Source organism: Neolamprologus brichardi, chromosome 1 (genome assembly GCF_056152115.1).
Source record: "Neolamprologus brichardi isolate AB-2024 chromosome 1, ASM5615211v1, whole genome shotgun sequence".
In the NCBI taxonomy this organism is placed as follows: domain Eukaryota; kingdom Metazoa; phylum Chordata; class Actinopteri; order Cichliformes; family Cichlidae; genus Neolamprologus; species Neolamprologus brichardi.
In genome coordinates, this window is record NC_142104.1 from 25935635 (window position 1) to 25953191 (window position 17557).

Consider the following 17557-nt stretch of genomic DNA (forward strand, 5'->3'; position numbering starts at 1 on the left):
ATAGTGTTTCAACAGGGCAGGCTGGCGCCCTGTGGGAGGCAGAGGTGATAGGGTAAGGATGCAGAGGATAAGAAAAGATCTTATCTGTCAGCTCATCAGCAAGCAGCTGCAGAATCACAGGTGCAGCTTGGCAGGGGATGGAGAGTGAAGACAAAATCAACAATGACTTATAGACACACTACTTGCTAAATAACATGTAAATAAAGTCCTAGAAATTTAATGACCATAATTCAAGCAACTTCTTAGGTGTCTATTTAGTATGTTTAACCACAAGCAGTTCATGTTATTTGTCAGATTATAGCTATAATATTTACCCGAAATACGCTCCAACGCCACAAACACAGTGAAAATGTCCCTTCATTTTTCAGTAATGATAAATGATGCTAAACACACTCCCAATGCAGTAAAAGTATACCTGAATAGAAAAACATACAATTAAGCACTATCTGTCATGGATTGGCCTCCCCAGACCCTGGGCCTCAATATTATTGAAGCATTGTGAGATCATCAGCAGAGAAATAAAAAAAATGAAGCCAACATCCAGCAAAGAATTTTGAATTTCCTTCAAGAATCCTGGTGAACTATTCCTGAAGACTACAAAAAGAAATGACAGGAAAACTGTCTAAGAGTTCAGACTGTGTAGAAGAATAAAGGCGGTTAGACCAAATATTGACTTTAAGCTCATTAGAATTGTACAAACTCTTGTTTTCCCTAATAAATTCTGTTATTTCTATGTTTTCACATTTAAATAAATCAGTGTATATATTTCCTATTTTCCCACTAAAACATAAAGAAATGAGTTGTGGCTCAAGACTTTTGCACAGTACTGTACATGGGGGAATGAGTTCTTACATACTTACTTACTTCGATTATTTTCTCTCAATCTAGGGCGATTGGTACCATTCAAACAAGCTGACATCATGCTAAAACCGCTTCTATTTGAAGTTCCCGGCATCACCACGGAAACACCTTTCGTTGGCCGGGATTGGCTCTTCACACGTCTGGAGGAGGTCCTTAGAAAAACACGCAGCTGCGAGGGACGCGGTGCTGTCATTGTGGGTAACGCAGGATCTGGCAAGACCGCCGTCATCTGGAGGCTAGTGACGCTCAGCTGTCACGGCATGCGTACATCACTGGGAGGTCCCAGCATCCCTCACAGCCCCGGCTCCTCCCCTAAGTGTAAGAGTTTTCCTTTTTTTTTAAAAAAAAAAATTCAGAGCACTGTAATTTGTCTTTCTATGCATCTGCAAGGACTGGCATAATTCATAGAGTATCCAGTACAGTCTAGTAAAAGTGCAGTTTTTTTTATTATATATATATGTATGAAATTTAAGGAAACATCACTTTTTGAGGAGTTGGTAACTAGGTCAAACACTCTTCTTTCAAGTTCTCCCCTGAGGTTTCTCTGCTGATTGCAGTTGTGTAAGGGGAGTGAGGTTGTTGTTTTCCTCCTTTCATGAGTGGCACGGCTCTTTTATCTGAGGAGAGGAAAAAAGAAAAAGATTTTGCACATAAATCCACGTTACACACTGTGACATGCACATTGTTTTTGAATAAACTATGTCACTCTGTGCGATATAAAAATTTCCATATATGCACCTTTTGACTGATTTCAGGCTTTTTCTGTTGTACAATAAGAAGCATTGTTAAAATTACAGGCTGAGAAAACAGAGCAGTGTAATAAAAAAAAGCAGTGTAGCATTCATTTTTCAGCACTGTTGCATTATTTATCCATATCTGCATTGTATGTTGTCATTTTAATTTAGCTTTAAGACAGAGTTAGTTAGCATGAGCTCAGAGAAATGCAGGCTTTGCTCAGTGCCAAAGTTTCCATCTCTATCTTATGCGCTAATGAATTGCAGCAGTTTAACTGTGTTTCTTTATAGGCTCGTGACATTTCTTTGCTTACACCTGAGAGTTTGTTGTTGTTGTTGTTGCTCTGCATGGTGTGCAGGTGGGGATAGGCAGGGAAAAGCAGCCTCCAAGCAGCCGGCTGATTCCCATCCCAACCAGGGCACCGTTTCAGGCACAAGCGATAGCACACAACCGAGGAAGGAGGCTGTCAGATCCCTGGCTGCCAGGGTAACTCAAAACACACACGAATGCACTTCTAGTACTTCTGTACGTGTGAAGATCCTCAGTTACAAATGTTCCCTCATAGTGCATATTCTAACCTGAAAACAATAGCTCCACACTCCAGGAGTGTGCATTTTTGCTCTCTGGGGGAGTCGGATGACAAGATTGATGCCACTGTCAAACCATAAAGTCGCTGAAGCATAAAAGAGTGGGAAAAAGGGGGAAATGCATAGTCCCAAAAACTGCCACCATCTCTCTCTGGTACCTTTGATCCACATGAAAATGTACACGTCACAGTTCATTTCTTTACCAGGTTCATGTGCCTATGGCAGACCGCCAACCAGTCCTGGGTGTTGTAGTGCGACTGTGACAGCTTGAACAAGCTCCCGCCTCCCCACAGCGCTGAATAAGACTGGTTATTCATCGCATAATTGTGATTTTTATGTGTTAAAAAAACACATAAATATATATATATGTGTATAAATTAATTCAGCAAAATGAGCTCAAATGTGTCATATTCAGCAAACAGGTTTGAGACTTGTATCAGTCTTTTTGTCTACCTGCAAGAATACAGGTTCACATTGACACTTGAACCACCAAAACTACTGGCTTATTAACTTAAACCTAATTTTAATGTTGGAGGGACCTATAGTTTACCCAGTTTAAATGTGCACCATTTTACTCCCCTAGTTCCCCTAATCTCACTGTCTCTATCCAGTAAAGGCAAAAAGCCAAAAACTGTACATTTAAATAGTCATAAAACGAATTTCAACCCAAATGTTATTCACCAAACAAAACATTCTGATGTTCAGGACTGATGTTCACTCCTGACAGTGATAGGAGATATATACATATAGCTGAAGAACACACTCATTTATAGCTATTTATCCTGTTGCTGAGCAGACTGCTGTGACTCACCTGCAGGAGAAAATTACATTTACATCTCAGGAATGCCTTTAGATATATATTATTTTGTCATGGTGCTTTTGGTAGCCCAGTTTTTTCTTGTTGTTGTTGTTTTGTTGTCACTAGATTTGTAAGTATGGTAATATAATGCAACATCTCAAACAGTCCTACGGAGAGCTATGACTGTAAAACAGCCCTTCATAAAAAAGATCGAAGCGATAAACACAGAAGCAGCATTGTTCCTCTTTTTTTTAAAGAGCTGCACATTTGTGACACAAAATTTTAATGTCAGAGTGTTCCTCTCTGTTTTTTTGAACACGCGCAGAACATGCTGCTGACTGCATCACATAGATGACATGGAAGCTTCTAAATTTACTAACTTGGCCTCAATAAGAGTTTCCATGGGAACTAGTCAGACTACTTGTGATGGTGAAGATGTTTGCTCAAAAGTAAAATCATTGGTAGCATTATATGTGAACCACTCATAGCCTAGACTGGCACCTTAACAAGATTGCACATGTTTATGCTTCAGCAAAACAGTTACCATATAGCTGCTGTTTTTTTAAGTCACCTTAATTATTAGTGATAAAATGAATACTTCTTTTTTTTTTTTTTTTTACAGTATTTAGTGTGTTTTAGAGAAACTATTTCATAACTCAGCCACCTTTAGGATTTCTGAATACATTTATGTGTGTTTATATTTGCAGATATGAGCAGATAATACAGTCTGAATACACTGAACAGCATCTTAATCTGTGCTGTAGTGTTGTTTCCTTTCCCACAAATTGCATGTCAGTCAGTTTGACAAAGTTTAAAGAAAACTGCACCACTTTTCTTTGACTGAGTCGGAATTCAGTCAAAGTGAAAATCATAGATGGACATACACGCCCACACTCAGCAGACTCTTTACGCGCCTGAAGGGTAGATGTACATACATTTGTTCTGAAATCACAAAGAAAAGACACTTGTTTTAATTTCAGATCATGGCTCGTATTCATCACATTTAGTTTTAATTCTTTAGGAATAGGAATTAACTTTTTATGATTGCAATTAACCAAAATGCAAGAAATGAATAAATAAATGCATAAGTAATAATCTTACTATACACTAAGTATCTTACTATATCGATCTGGATGAAACTTGCTATATAAACTGCCTAGAGTACCAGGATTATCAACATCTATATAGCTTTGACGATTTTTTTTTTATAACATTCACAATTTTTATAAATTATTTAAATTATGTGTAGCAGATGCAATTGTGTGTACGTTGGTCTTTGTAAACACATTTTACGAAAGTATTTTTAGTGCAGTGGCACTGGGGATGTTGTCATGCACATAAGTGTTCATCAAGCAGTGACACTAATAGTGCCTGTAATTGATTACTTGCTCTCATACAGTGAAAATGTAGCTTGCAAAGAAGAAGAGCAATAAATGTGTTTTTATTATTTATTTGTTTGTTTATGAACAGCTGTTTTTGCCATTTCACTACATACAATGATTTAATGAAGAGCAACAGAATAACATGATAAATTAACATACATGTCTTTGTTTTCATACATAAGCAAAGCGAACAAGTGTGAACTATACGATAATAATAATGTAGGTTACAGTTATATATAAATATATTTTTAAGTACAGATACAAAATGAATCCCTGCTTGCGTGTTCGTCTTTTCTTCAAAGTTTTCTGTTTATTGGATGTTTCTGGGCTGAGGAGCCTATAAGCCACAGGTGTATAGTCCCCAGCCAATAACAGCATGCAGGGTGTGAGGACATGGTGACCGGGTTAAATTGCTGTTTCTATGTCTTCTCTCTCTTGTTTTATTTATCTGTATGGGGGAAATATGCTCTTGCTCTATTCTTGCAAAAAATAACCACATCTGCTCTCTGTTTCTCATTCAGCCAATTTTGAATACAGTGTATAACCAGTAACCCACAACTAATGCATATTACACAGATAGTGTACAGAAACTGACAAGATGCCTCAGAAGTGACAAAAATGGCAGTTTTTCTTTGGAGTAATGTTTTTGAAAGTTCTGGGAGAAAAGGCTGAGGTTTGCCAAATTACACAAGAACGGAACTGAGTATAGTCATTTTCAGTCATGACATTCTTGGTTCAGTAGAAGTATATCTGGATAAAAACAAACAAACAAACAAAAACAAAGAAACAGTGGGACACAGTCAGTCATGGATTGGCCTTCCCAGAGCTCAGACCATAACACTCTAAAAGCAGTGTGAGATCATCTTGACAGAGAAGAGAACAAAAGGCAAAATAATCCAAAAGAGATCTTTGATTTCCTTCAGGAATACTCCAGAACTATTCCTGAAGACTACTTAAAGAAATGGCAAGAGAGAGCCTAAGATTTCAGGCAGTGTTTAAGAATAAAGTTGGTCAATAAATCAGTGCACCTATTTTGCATTTAGCAAGATATAAGAAAGAAATGAGGGGTGGCTGAAGACTTTTTTTTTTATTTTTACAGTACTTATTTTTTCATTAAAACAAGAACCAGCTTTCATCTACGGTTCCATCTCATGTTTTGGCTCTGTGCACTTCTACTTCAACTGCAGATATTGTTTGTGAGATAAACAGATACAGATTGCAGCATTTGTGACTTTTCACCTGCTTCTCCCTCCTTCCAGGTGGTCGCCTACCATTTCTGTCAGGCTGACAACACATACACGTGCCTGGTGCCGGAGTTTGTGCACAGTGTCGCCGCCCTGCTGGCCAGAGCTCCACAGCTCGCTCCATACAGGGAGCTGCTAATACAAGAGCCTCACCTACAAAACACACTGAGCTTACGTTCCTGCGTTCAAGACCCCATTGCTGCCTTCCGAAAGGGTGTCCTAGAGCCCATAGCCAGCCTGCGCAAGGGTAATTACACACATACGCACACACTCTAAGATAAATGGGATTTAAACATTAAAAGACATTTTAAAGATTAAAACAGCTTCCGTTTCAAGGTGGGCTGTTAATGACTCCATGATGGGCTCATTGATGATTTTTCCTAGTTAAGGTCAACGATTTGAAACACTGTAGAGTGTGTAACAGATTCTTGGTCATTTGCATAGGAAAGTGGGAGGATGTTATTTTGTCTTTGTAATTTGTGATTCCAAGGTCACAAAATACTTAGAAGAGGCTTTGAATGTTAGGGTTAGGGTTTCTCGTGATACAATCAATCAGACAGATGGATGTGTTATTATGGCCGGGCCCTCCATGCAGTCTGAGTAGAGAAGTGTTTTTCTTGTTTTCTTTTTTATCTGCTCCATCTCTATAAACTAGGTTGGAAAAAATGGAGAGCACTTGTGTGAATGTGAGTGTACTAGACCTAAAAGCCTTGCAGATCTTTTTTTTTTTTTGACAGCTTAGGTGATGCAAAATATGATGGATATGTCCTGTTTCAAGCTAATAAACAACAATGGCCTCTGACCTCCTTTCAGTACAAAATAATCAGTATAAGCAGGTGCTAATTTTCTCAGCCTATCCTGTGCTGCAAAACCAGGATGCACCAGTCTTCTTCATACGCGGCATAAATCTTTCTTAGAGTTTGTATGTTGTGGCCTTTGCAAAGTTAATGATATAGACACTGTTTCATTATTTACTCTCTCTTTTTTATGTGTGTAATCAGAACGGAGGCTACCTGAAGAAGACTACATCATTTTGGTTGACAGTCTAAATGAGGCTGAATTTCATAAACCAGACTATGGGGACACCATAGCCACCTTCATCACCAAAATAATCCCCAAATTCCCCCACTGGCTTAAGTTGGTGGTCACAGTCAGGACAGGCCTCGTGGTGAGTGAGAATATTTATGTTTGAAACACAGCACATGTCACACATTTTCCAACTTATCTCAGGTGGGGTAGCTGCAGCTCAGGAGGTAGAGCAGGTCATCAGGCTGGGGTCTACCACACCAGGCAAAACCCCAGGTGTGCAAAGATGCCCCTGAGACAATCCAGCACATAACAACAGGGTACAAGATGCTAGCAGGCAGGGTATACATGGAATGCCATAACCAAGTGGCCGGCATAGTATACAGGAACATCTGTGGTGAGTATGGCCTGGAAAGTAAAAATGGGTTGCGCATCCTAGAGTGGTCGAGAATGACCGAGCTAAGATCCTGTGGGACTTCCAGATAAAGACGGACAAACTTGTGATGGTTAACCAACCGGATATAGTAGCGATGGACAAGCAGAGGAAGACGGTTGTAGTGATTGATGCAGGTATACCGAGTGAAAGCAACATCAGGAAGAAGCAAGATGAGTAGCTTGAGAAGTACCGAGGGCTGAGAGAGGAGCTCGAGAAGTTTGGAGGGTGAAGGCAACAGTGGTCCCAGCGCTCGGGACAGTGACCCCTAAACTGTGCAAGAGGCTCTAGAGATCCCAGGAACGACAGCCGAGATCTCTGTCCAAAAGAACGCAGTCCTAGGAACAACAAAGGTACTACGCAGAACCCTGAAGCTCCCACGCCTGTGGTAGAGGACACAAGCTTGAAGGATAAATAGTGGGGAAAAAGTGGGAAATTCTTTTTTTAAACACGAATATTCTCAGAGGTCTTAAATGTTTAGTGACTCACGACTTACTTCAAAACAATACTCTGGCAGTATTAAATGACCACAAGCCAAGAAAGTTTGGCAGGGCCTGGCTATCGGACATCTGTGTTTCTCTCCTTGGCCCCACCCGCTCAGTGATTAGGATGATATCATGCATATAAAAACAGTTTTTAAGAGTATCACAGTTGGCTGAGATGAATACGCAATATATCTATATCTATATGTATACATATATATTATATATATGTCAATTTTCTTATTCTATTTTTTATTGCCTCGAGTTTGTGGAATAATATGTGTGTGTCTTTGGATAAAAGGGTCAAGAGAGATTGCAATTTACACAATTAATCCTGTTTCTAATAAGACTCTGAGATCATAAATAAAGTAACCATAAGTTTCCCATAGTTTACTATACAAGTGGACCATTAGAAATAATGCAGCGTGAGGAACATCTGCTTTGGCTTCACTTTTCAAACCTGGAGGCTACATTCATTTTTTAAAAATATCCAATCTATGGTGATACCACTGGAACCAGTTTAATTAATATTTAAATGGGTGTACCTCACTATTCATCAAGCTTTAGCTGAAAAAAGGCTTCATCCTTCTTGATCACTCCGTGAGGACTTCTGATAACATGGATGAAAGTATATTTATAGACATTTACCAGATAGTGTATAATTGCTAAATCTTACTGTGAAGTATCACAGCTGCTGTTTCTGAAAAACAGATGTTGCTTTTGAATAATTTAAAACTTATTTTCTAACACTTCAAATACAGTTCCATGTGTCTCGTTTGTAGCAGGATGTTTTGTGTGTTTTACTTGTTACTGATCAGGCGAGATCAGGCTTTAACTAAAACTAGGCAGAAATCTCCTAACCTATGCAAATTGAACTATTTATATATCTGGCAGTGTGAGTTATTTTCTGGGTGAACTAACTTTTTAGATTTCACCTTGGCTCACACTACGCAAATGACTGAGGTATTACCAAATCCTGCTTCTTTTGTGTTTGCTCCCTGTACACACTGTGTAGTTTGATGTTGTGCTTTCACTGCGTTTAGTATAGACAGTGTGACGTTTGGCACGGTCGGTCTCTCCCGTCTGATGTATTTTCTCAATCCGGTTGGTAATCCCACCAAACAGCGGACGCATCTGTCCAATGCCAAAGCCAAGCCTCCAAATGCTGCGAGGATTATGCCTTGAATGGATGGTAATACTACTGGGAGTCTGCTGGGAGTCTGGAGCTTGACAGCCAGCCAGTCGGTTGCATAATTGGATTAGTGTTTGGGAATACACAAAACACATTCGGGGTTATTTTCTTCATGATTCACTAAAAGTCAGTGAGCATTAAATATCAAAAGTTAAGGATGAGCAGTACCGCTGTTAATTCCGCTCCTGCGGTGTCCACGATTCCTACGTGGATCATGATTCTCCTCTCTTTTTACCACTTCAACCATTTCACAGGAAGAGCTCGCTCTTGTATGACGACCTGAATATTTCGCAGTGAAGTGTTGTGAAGGGGTTAAGCGAAGCACTGTCCGCGATCACATGTCCGCCGCTTGTCGTTGAACCAAAATGTCAGTGATGGTTAATGAGGAACTGAGCTGCAATAACATGGATTTTTTTCTTTTCTTTTTTTTTTTTTTTTGATCAGTCATAGCTGGTTTTGGCCGGTGTTGAGCAGCTGAGGATGGCAAGCAAGGAGATGAAATGCGAATCTGAGAGATGCCTGTGAGCAATGTTGGAGCTTGAGTCATTGTCACAGTATTTACTGTACTGTATCCCATGGCTCTGCGTGAGTCAGAGGCAACAGCATCTGAGGAATGGGTCCTGATTTTGGTGCTCTAAATGTGTCCTTTGCTAATACACCTCAGACTGCAGCTCTTTAACTGTTGAATTGTGCCTTTGTGTGGTATCATTTTCTACAGCATATCAGCAGTAATTTAACTGTTTCTTCTCCTGCAGGATATCACCACCCTCCTTCCGTTCTCTGGTATTTCGCTGGACATCCTGCCAGACAGCAGCGATCTGGGAGCCGACCTGAGTGACTACATCCATCACCGGGTCAGCAGCAGCACCCAGATTGCCGCTAATGTCACCACGCCAACAGGTTCCGCCCCTGATCCTCTGCTCCTGAGCAAATTCAGCAGCCATCTGTCAACACGGAGCCACGGCTCCATCCTCTATCTTCAGCTGACCCTGGATCTGTTCCACAAAGGCCATCTGGCACTGAAGGGAGGAAACTACCTGGTCGTGCCTGTCTCCCTGTCAGAGGTCAGACATGTAGAGCATTGATTTGTAAAAATGCTGGTGCTGTAAGACATCTGTAAGACGTTTGAAACGTCTTACTGAAAGATACCTGGAAGCTCTACTAATGTGAGAGTGCAGAACAGCAAAGCACTGGACAAGCATAAATAGTCAAAGCGTGCGCCGAAATAGTTCACATTAGCGTAAAGTAATGGATAAATCTCCCTGTAAATCAAATAGGAAATAAACATTAGCTGTTCTAAAAGTTCTGCTTTACAGCTTATCAGTGCATACACAGGGGTAGGGTTTGTGGTGAATACTCTCTTCCACATTATCTTTATACTAATAGAAACTCTAATTTGATGGTGGCCGTCTTGGCAGTCTGTCGTGAAATCACTCGCTTCTCTCGGGGTGCAAAAAGAATTTCTTGTTGCTGGAAAAATAGCCAGCTAGCTGTCTGGTGAGCAGGGAGAAATATCTCAGCAAGTCCTGTAGAGTGGAAGTGAAAGTGTCTTAGAGCTGCATACTTCTTAATGGTCTGTAGGGGCTGACCCTTTTGTCAAAAAGACTTCCATTTGTATAAAAATCTGTCGACAAACAATCCTTGGTTCCTTTGCTCTGGGACTTGGGATGGGTATCATTTAGATTTTAGTGGTACTATTTTGGTACTTCGAATTAATAACAAAATTAAAAGGATATCAGATCAGAGATAATTTTCTCATGTATCATCTGTCCAGGATGCTCAAAAAATGGAAAATTACATTTGATGTATTCCACCCATCCAAAACAAATGAAGTCTATATTAGCGTATCCAGTATGCGAGAATTAAAAACCTCCACCTTGAACAGATGTTCAGCATTTTTTCTGACAACATTTACTGTGCTGTAATATTACTTTGACTGCAGCCTCCAAATCGCTGAAGCTGAAATTGGGAATTAAGAGCAACAAATCAGATGATGTTTTGACCATCTCAGACTTAATTCACGCACCCATAGCAGTCAGGTATTTGAAACCCAGTGACCTGCGTTCATATTTTAGATGAGATACCCAGTCATTTAGATATTTATCTGTGTGCGTCAGACTGCTAGCATAACATACCTGAAGCAATGACAGACAAAATTTCTGCAGTACCAACAATAACACGAGAGCTCAGTGATTTTTCAGTCTTTAATAATTTAGCCCCAGGGCCAGTTTGGCACCTATGCCTATTAGTGACCGTAGCGAACACTTTTCCAGGGGCACTGATGGAACAACAGGCAAGGCACGCAACTGCTTGGGGGTCCCAAGCCAGTTGGGAGGGGGCCCCTAAGGACCTGACAAACTTTAAACTGCAGCAGTGGCAATGTGCAGAATTTTCCCTGACAGTGGTGGAGGCCTGACCACTCAGGGCACACCTGGATCTGCTGACTCCTTAGACCTAAGTTAGACCTAAGCAGTTAGACCTGCTTAGGTCTAACTTTAGTAGAGTAGGTCTTTGGATCTGGAGGGCATAGAACAGCCAAGACACATAATTACCATTGGTACAATAAGACCTCTTACATTTCATTATTATTATTATTTTTAACTGTTGGTGTCATAAATAAGATAACAGTGATGTTCACTGGTTGGCGGTGTCACCTGTGAATGTCTGCCTACAGCCCCATCAGACTCTAAAGTAGCCGCTGCACTTTCTTGATAATAGAGGGCTCAGTCGCTAGCATCAAGTCATCATGAAGTTCATCATGTAAATTATGGTCAGAAAGGAAGGTGAACCAGAGTCCACCTCTTTCCCTAACGACTTGTAAATGGCAAGTCATTAGCTAATGAACTAATGACTCAGCTCATTGGCTAATAACACGCATTGTATAGTCCGATTTCAACTGTAAAGGTGGTGATGGAGAAAAGCTCATCTCAAGCCTTCACAGCTACACTTCACTAACCAATGTTTGATGTCATTGCATCTACAGCCATCTTTCATATACAGTCTATGGTCAGTCCGCTTTGCTAAATCCGTGTCAGGATTATTTGGGATCTTTAGAAAATGTTCTCCCCTTGAAAGGGCTCTAAAAAGTCTGACACTGTAGAATCAGCCAGCATCCGTCACTCCAGCTGGTGTAGTTTGTTAAATTATGCATGACAGAAAAGGTTGTGAACCACAGATGTGGAATAATGTGCGTGTCACTGAGTTATCAGTTCAATAAAGAGGTAATTTGCAATTTTTTAATCTTCCAGAGTTAAAAAGACATATTTTACCTGAAGTGCATTGTTGGAAATGTTCTCCTCCTCCACATTTGGGCGAGTTCACAGTCTAGCACTTAACAGTTATCAGTCATCCTGGTGAGCTGTCTGTCGTGAAATGGCATCTCGCTCCAGGCTGAAGTAATAATCACTCTTCATAAAATCTACACACAATTAAGGTACACGGGCAACAACATTCAGGGATGTTTTTCAGGAGGAAGAGGAAACGGTACCCGCACGCTGCTCAAATCAATAAACGTGACAGAAGGCTGAAACTTCATAAAAAGTGCCAAAAATAGCTCTTGGTAAAAATGACATTTTATTGTTACATAATCATTGGTGTAAAGTCAGGCAATGGATGACTTAGAAATGCAGTTACACAAAGATTGGATGATGCCAAAAAAAAGGAAGCATAAATGTGAGGTAAGGATGTGTAGGCCAAGGTAGTGGACGGCAACAGTTATAAACAACTGGAGTGCCCGATGAATCTAATAACAAAAATAATAATAATAATAACAAGCTCTTTGAAATACACTGTACTTTTAGCTTATTGTACCTTTGACTCACACTTGCATGTGTTTTTACCATCATGATGTTGCGTGCAATCCTCCGACCGGCTTATTAATAGGTGCAAGATGGCATCAAATCCAGTACTGCGAAATTATAGAAGCTGTCATGCTGACTAGCTTTGCAGAAGATGTTTATGTTGGTCCTGATAATGTGATTAATATTTACCATAAACCCACCACGCAAACATCAAAAGCACATCAAAGCGCTACCTGCCAGCTACATTTTGCCAAACAGTGTTGTTGTATATTTTTAAATTGTTTATTGTTTCATTATTTTAATGTAAAGTAAAGAAAATCCACTGCAAATGATTAACAGCATGTGCTGTCTGTTAGGTGTACCTGCTGATGTGTCGTGTGAGCTTTCCGGATAAAGAGCTCTTTGAGCGGGTGCTTCCGGTGCTAAATGTGGCACTGGCGTCTCTGCACCCACTGGCTGATGAGCAAATGTTCAGAGCACTGAACGCAGGCAGTGTCAAGGGGGAGCTGGAGTGGAAGGACTTCCAGCAGAGATTAGACAGCCTGGCTGGGTTCATGGTAAGATTGTTGATATGGTGGCGTGACGGCGTCCATAATGAGTCAAACTTTTGTCTGGTTTGAATAATGTGTGAATAAAATCCAGTGACATCTAAGAAGATCTGGTTGGACGCTAAGGGAATCGTTTAAGAAATGTAACTATCACTTGTGTTCGTAGGTGAGACGCAGAGACGGCACACGGATGCTGTGTCATCCCTCCTTCAGAGAGTGGTTGGTTTGGCGAGCTGATGGAGAAAGCAGCGACTTTCTCTGTGACCCCAGGTGAGACTAAAATGGTCGTGCAGCAGAGGATTCTTAAGATTCATATATAACAAATCAGTTTAAAATTTAAAAAATTCAGCTCATTAAACAAATGTTATTATTAGACAACCTGGGTAAATACAAAATGCAGTTTTTAAATTAGGATTTTATCCAAACCTACCTGACCATATGTGAAAAAGTAATTTTCCCTGTTGTTAAATCATGGATTAACTGTAATTACCCACATTTTGTAGAAAACGAAATTACATTTTACTAGCCACGCCCAGGCCTGATTACTGGAAGACCTGTTGAATCAAGAAATCACTTAAATAGAACCTGTATGACAAAGCGAAGCAGGCTAAAAGATCTCAAAAAGCCACAACATGTTCATGCCACAATCTCACAAAACAACTGAGAAACAAAATCCCAGATGTCTTATCAGTCTGGAAATGGGTTACAAAGTCGTTCTAAGACTTTGGGACTCCAGTGAACCACAGTGAGAGCCATTATCCACAAATGGAGAAAAATTGGAACAGTGCTGAATTTAAAATCATTAAAAAATTGCATTTTTGTATGTCCTTGGGTTATTTTTGCTTATAATAAAATTTGTTTGATGATCTGAAACATGTAAGTCAGATAAATATGCAAAAAATAACAAATCAGGAAGCGGCAAATGCTTTCTCACGGCACCGTAGATTTATTTGATTAGAACTTTTGGTAATGTATCCTGTTTCTTATTTGTAAATCGCACAGGAGCGGCCACGCTCTCCTGGCATTCATGTTCTCCAGACAGGAGGGAAAGCTCAACAGGCAGCAGACTATGGAAATGGGGCACCACATCCTCAAGGCTCACATATTCAAGGTAATAGGAAATGTGATACTATGTATATAACTTGTTAAGTAGGTTTATGAGCGTAGCTGATGATTCCAAAAGCTTCACATAAACAAGGTCCCATACTCTCCTGTGTTTAGCTGCATGGAAACACATGAGTAAGAGTGAACCCAGGTTCCTACTGTCACCCACGCACATTAGCACTACTCATAAACATAAACATCAACAGTGAATATTGAACTGTTTTATGTGTGTGAGCTACACTCTGCTGCGTCAGAAAAAAGTTTTTAACTCTCGGCATCTCTCTGCCTGCGCCTCTGTCACACTTACAGGGTCTGAGTAAGAAGACAGGTGTGTCCTCCAGCGTTCTGCAGGCCATGTGGGTAAACTGCAGCACCGACAGTTTGTCTGCTGCACTGGCCTCCCTGCGAAACCTATATACACCTAATATCAAGGTGACACACTGCAGTGCTCTATATTTAAATGTTCTCTCACTATATATACATATATATATAAATACATTTTCATACAAACTGATAATTCGGAACTTCTTTTCATTTTGTAGGTGAGTCGTCTGTTAATGCTCGGTGGCGCCAGCGTCGCCTGGTGTACAGAGGTGATAGGACATGCTCCCATCCTGGCTGTGCATGCCCACCTGGGTCATGTAGAGATGGTCGCTTTGCTGCTTGAAATGGGCGCTCCTGCAGATGGTACCACCGACAGCGGCATGACGCCCCTGTGTCTGGCTGCCGCCGCAGGACACGCCGACATTGTCAGCCTGCTCTGCAAGAAAGGGAGCAAGGTCAGTGTCACTTCTGTGCCGAGATGAAGACAGACAACTATGGGCTGGGAGGGCGTAACGGGCATAATTATCGTGAATAAATCAGATTTTAATCTGTGACCGAACACTCTGCCTCTCAGTATCTCTACATCACTGATGTCCGGAACCGCTCCAGTTTTACATTCACCACAGCTCCGGGATCTATTCTAGGAGAACGATGACACACAGTATATTGGGCTGATCTAGGCCAGCGTATTACAGGCACTAGCCAGGGTCAGTGTTTTAAGTCCTTCTGCGTATCCCTCTGCGCCAGGTGAGCCATGCTGATAAGAGTGGCCAGTGCGCGCTGGTCCACGCCGGGCTGAAGGGCCATGTAGAAATCATCAACATCCTGCTGGGCCAGGATTGGGGAGAGGAGATTCCCACTGACCCACAGCAGCACCACAGCGGTGAGACTGTGACTGGAAAAACACAGGCGGCACAGCAGGCAGCTACAGCGGCAGCCGGCGTGGGGCACACACAGGTATGTATCAGATCAAGGTCCCGCTGACAGAAACAATTTTAAAATTGCTGAGATCCGTCTCTATGTGGAACGTGGTGCCTGTCCTTGGCTGATGCAGAGGATTCATTAGATGTGGTTTGTTATTTTCTGTTCAAGGTCTGCGGGTGCTTTGCTCTGTTTTGTGTGCAGCAAGCCAGCAATAGAAGACTGTAAATTGTGTTTTCCTGCAGGTGGTGAAAAGCTTGCTGGACTTGAAAGATGAACAGCTGGCGGTGCAGATGGACGCTCACGACTCACTCTGGGGAGAAACGGGTGCATTTCTGCTACCACTCAGATAAATTTAGCTTTCTCACCTCTTTCTGTCAATCACTGTGGTTCTAGAGTCATGCTCAAGGGCTTCGGGGTTGCATTTCATGCACATTTTAGCTCTGTGCAGAGGACACACAATAAACTTACCTGTACGTCATGGGGGCTGCAGGAGCTCATCGTAACAATATCCATTAGCTGCTTTTAGTAGTATGATTTATTTTTTTCAAGATGTTCTGGTTGATATCAAAAAGCGGATTTGATTGTAAATCATATTTGTTTTTTGGCATAAATGGAGCATCACATTTATCGTCAGATTATCTTATGTCCAGTCGCATTCGTAAAATCTAAAAGCAGCTGCTATTCAATTGTAATACTTTTACCTCTGTCATGGATGTGATAGTGCAGCTTGCAGAATTCTGTTAAGTCCATTTCCTGAAAGCATGTCAGACACACGGCCTGTTTCTGTGCCTACAGCACCATTACGCTATAATTCTATTACACAGTCCCCTGCAGGACCAAAGCAGCAAAAAAAGGAAGCACAAAGTACCCTTGTGAACATTCACCTTTGTGTGTGCACTGCTCTGGCTTTGTTTTATGTTTAGTGTTGGGATGATCAGATTAGAGTCCATTAGCAAAGGCAAAGTGGTCATTCGAGGTACATGTTAAAGTCTAATTACTGAACCAAGGATTTCCACTTGTTTGGGGAGTGAGTGATGCATATCACATTTTTCAAATCTTCTTTTTAAAGGGGACCCCCTATTCTACTTTCAAACTTTAACATTTTAGAAAAAAAAACACAAACTAAAACTTTATTTATCTTTGATGTGGCACGTGGGTGCAGTGGTCAGCACTGCCACTTCGCAGCAGGAAGGCTGTGGGTTAGAACTGGCCTTGGCGTGTGACAAAACCCCAACAATCATGAGCGAGTACTTTAGCGACCATGGGAAAGATAAACTCCTTTTTAACAGTAAGAAACCTCTGGTAGATCTAGTCTCCTCCAGCTTCCTCCCACAGCCCAAAATATGCTTAATGGACTAATCGGTGGTTCTGAATTAGCCATAGATATGGATGAGTGAGTGTGTGGTTGTCTGTCTCTCTGTGCTAGCACTGTGACCGACCACCAAAACTGCAAGATAGGCTTCAAGCCCCACACAAGAAAATGGATGGATCCAAATAAAGCTGTGTGTCTGAGAGGATCATATTAGGGATATCCCTGCTCCCCCAGTGAAATCATAGATAGCCTAGGTAGGCAAAAACTGAATCCTGAGCTTTCAGCCCATAATTTATCATCTTTGCCATGTTTAACACGAGCATCCACCATTGTAACAGTGCAGAAAATAAAGCAAATCTTAATAGGTCCCCTTTAAGAAGAATATTTTCACCTGTTCACTTTAGTTTGTATCGAAAGCGGCAGTTCCACTGATCCCGCTGCTCCATTGTGCAGCTCCACAAATTCGTCTTAAACAAAGGCAGCTGCACAGCGAGGGGGTTTGTTGTTTTTTTCTTTGACTCATATGGCAATAACTCCTCCTTAAACACAGTGTTATATAATAGATTTGTCTACTGAAGCATGTGGACACATTAAACAGAATGTCATTTATCAAGGGTACTTAGAGAATATACCAGTACAGCATCAATACCGTGCCTCTGTCCCCAGCAGCTCAATTAGCTGAGGGACTCGCATACTGGGGAGGAAAAAAATGGTCAGTGCCCACAGTTTGTCAGAATAACACTGGCTGATTAGGGTGGGGTGCAGATTGTTTGGTGTGTAAGTCATCATTAGAAATAACTGTAT

At 41.1% G+C, this 17557-nt stretch overlaps 1 protein-coding gene across 2 annotated transcripts in view; it reads left to right on the top strand.

Moving 5' to 3' along the window:
- The window catches only part of LOC102787400 (protein TANC1-like), a 48599-nt gene that overhangs the window by 23406 nt on the left and 7636 nt on the right, over positions 1-17557 (top strand). For both annotated transcript variants that reach the window (XM_006780372.3, XM_087839773.1), the window contains 12 exons: positions 889-1179; positions 1955-2082; positions 5624-5855; positions 6610-6776; positions 9497-9805; positions 12898-13098; positions 13256-13359; positions 14092-14200; positions 14503-14625; positions 14736-14972; positions 15265-15474; positions 15684-15765. In XM_006780372.3, the coding sequence (XP_006780435.2) occupies positions 889-1179; positions 1955-2082; positions 5624-5855; positions 6610-6776; positions 9497-9805; positions 12898-13098; positions 13256-13359; positions 14092-14200; positions 14503-14625; positions 14736-14972; positions 15265-15474; positions 15684-15765 (2193 nt within the window). The remainder of the gene's footprint in view (positions 1-888; positions 1180-1954; positions 2083-5623; positions 5856-6609; positions 6777-9496; positions 9806-12897; positions 13099-13255; positions 13360-14091; positions 14201-14502; positions 14626-14735; positions 14973-15264; positions 15475-15683; positions 15766-17557) is intronic.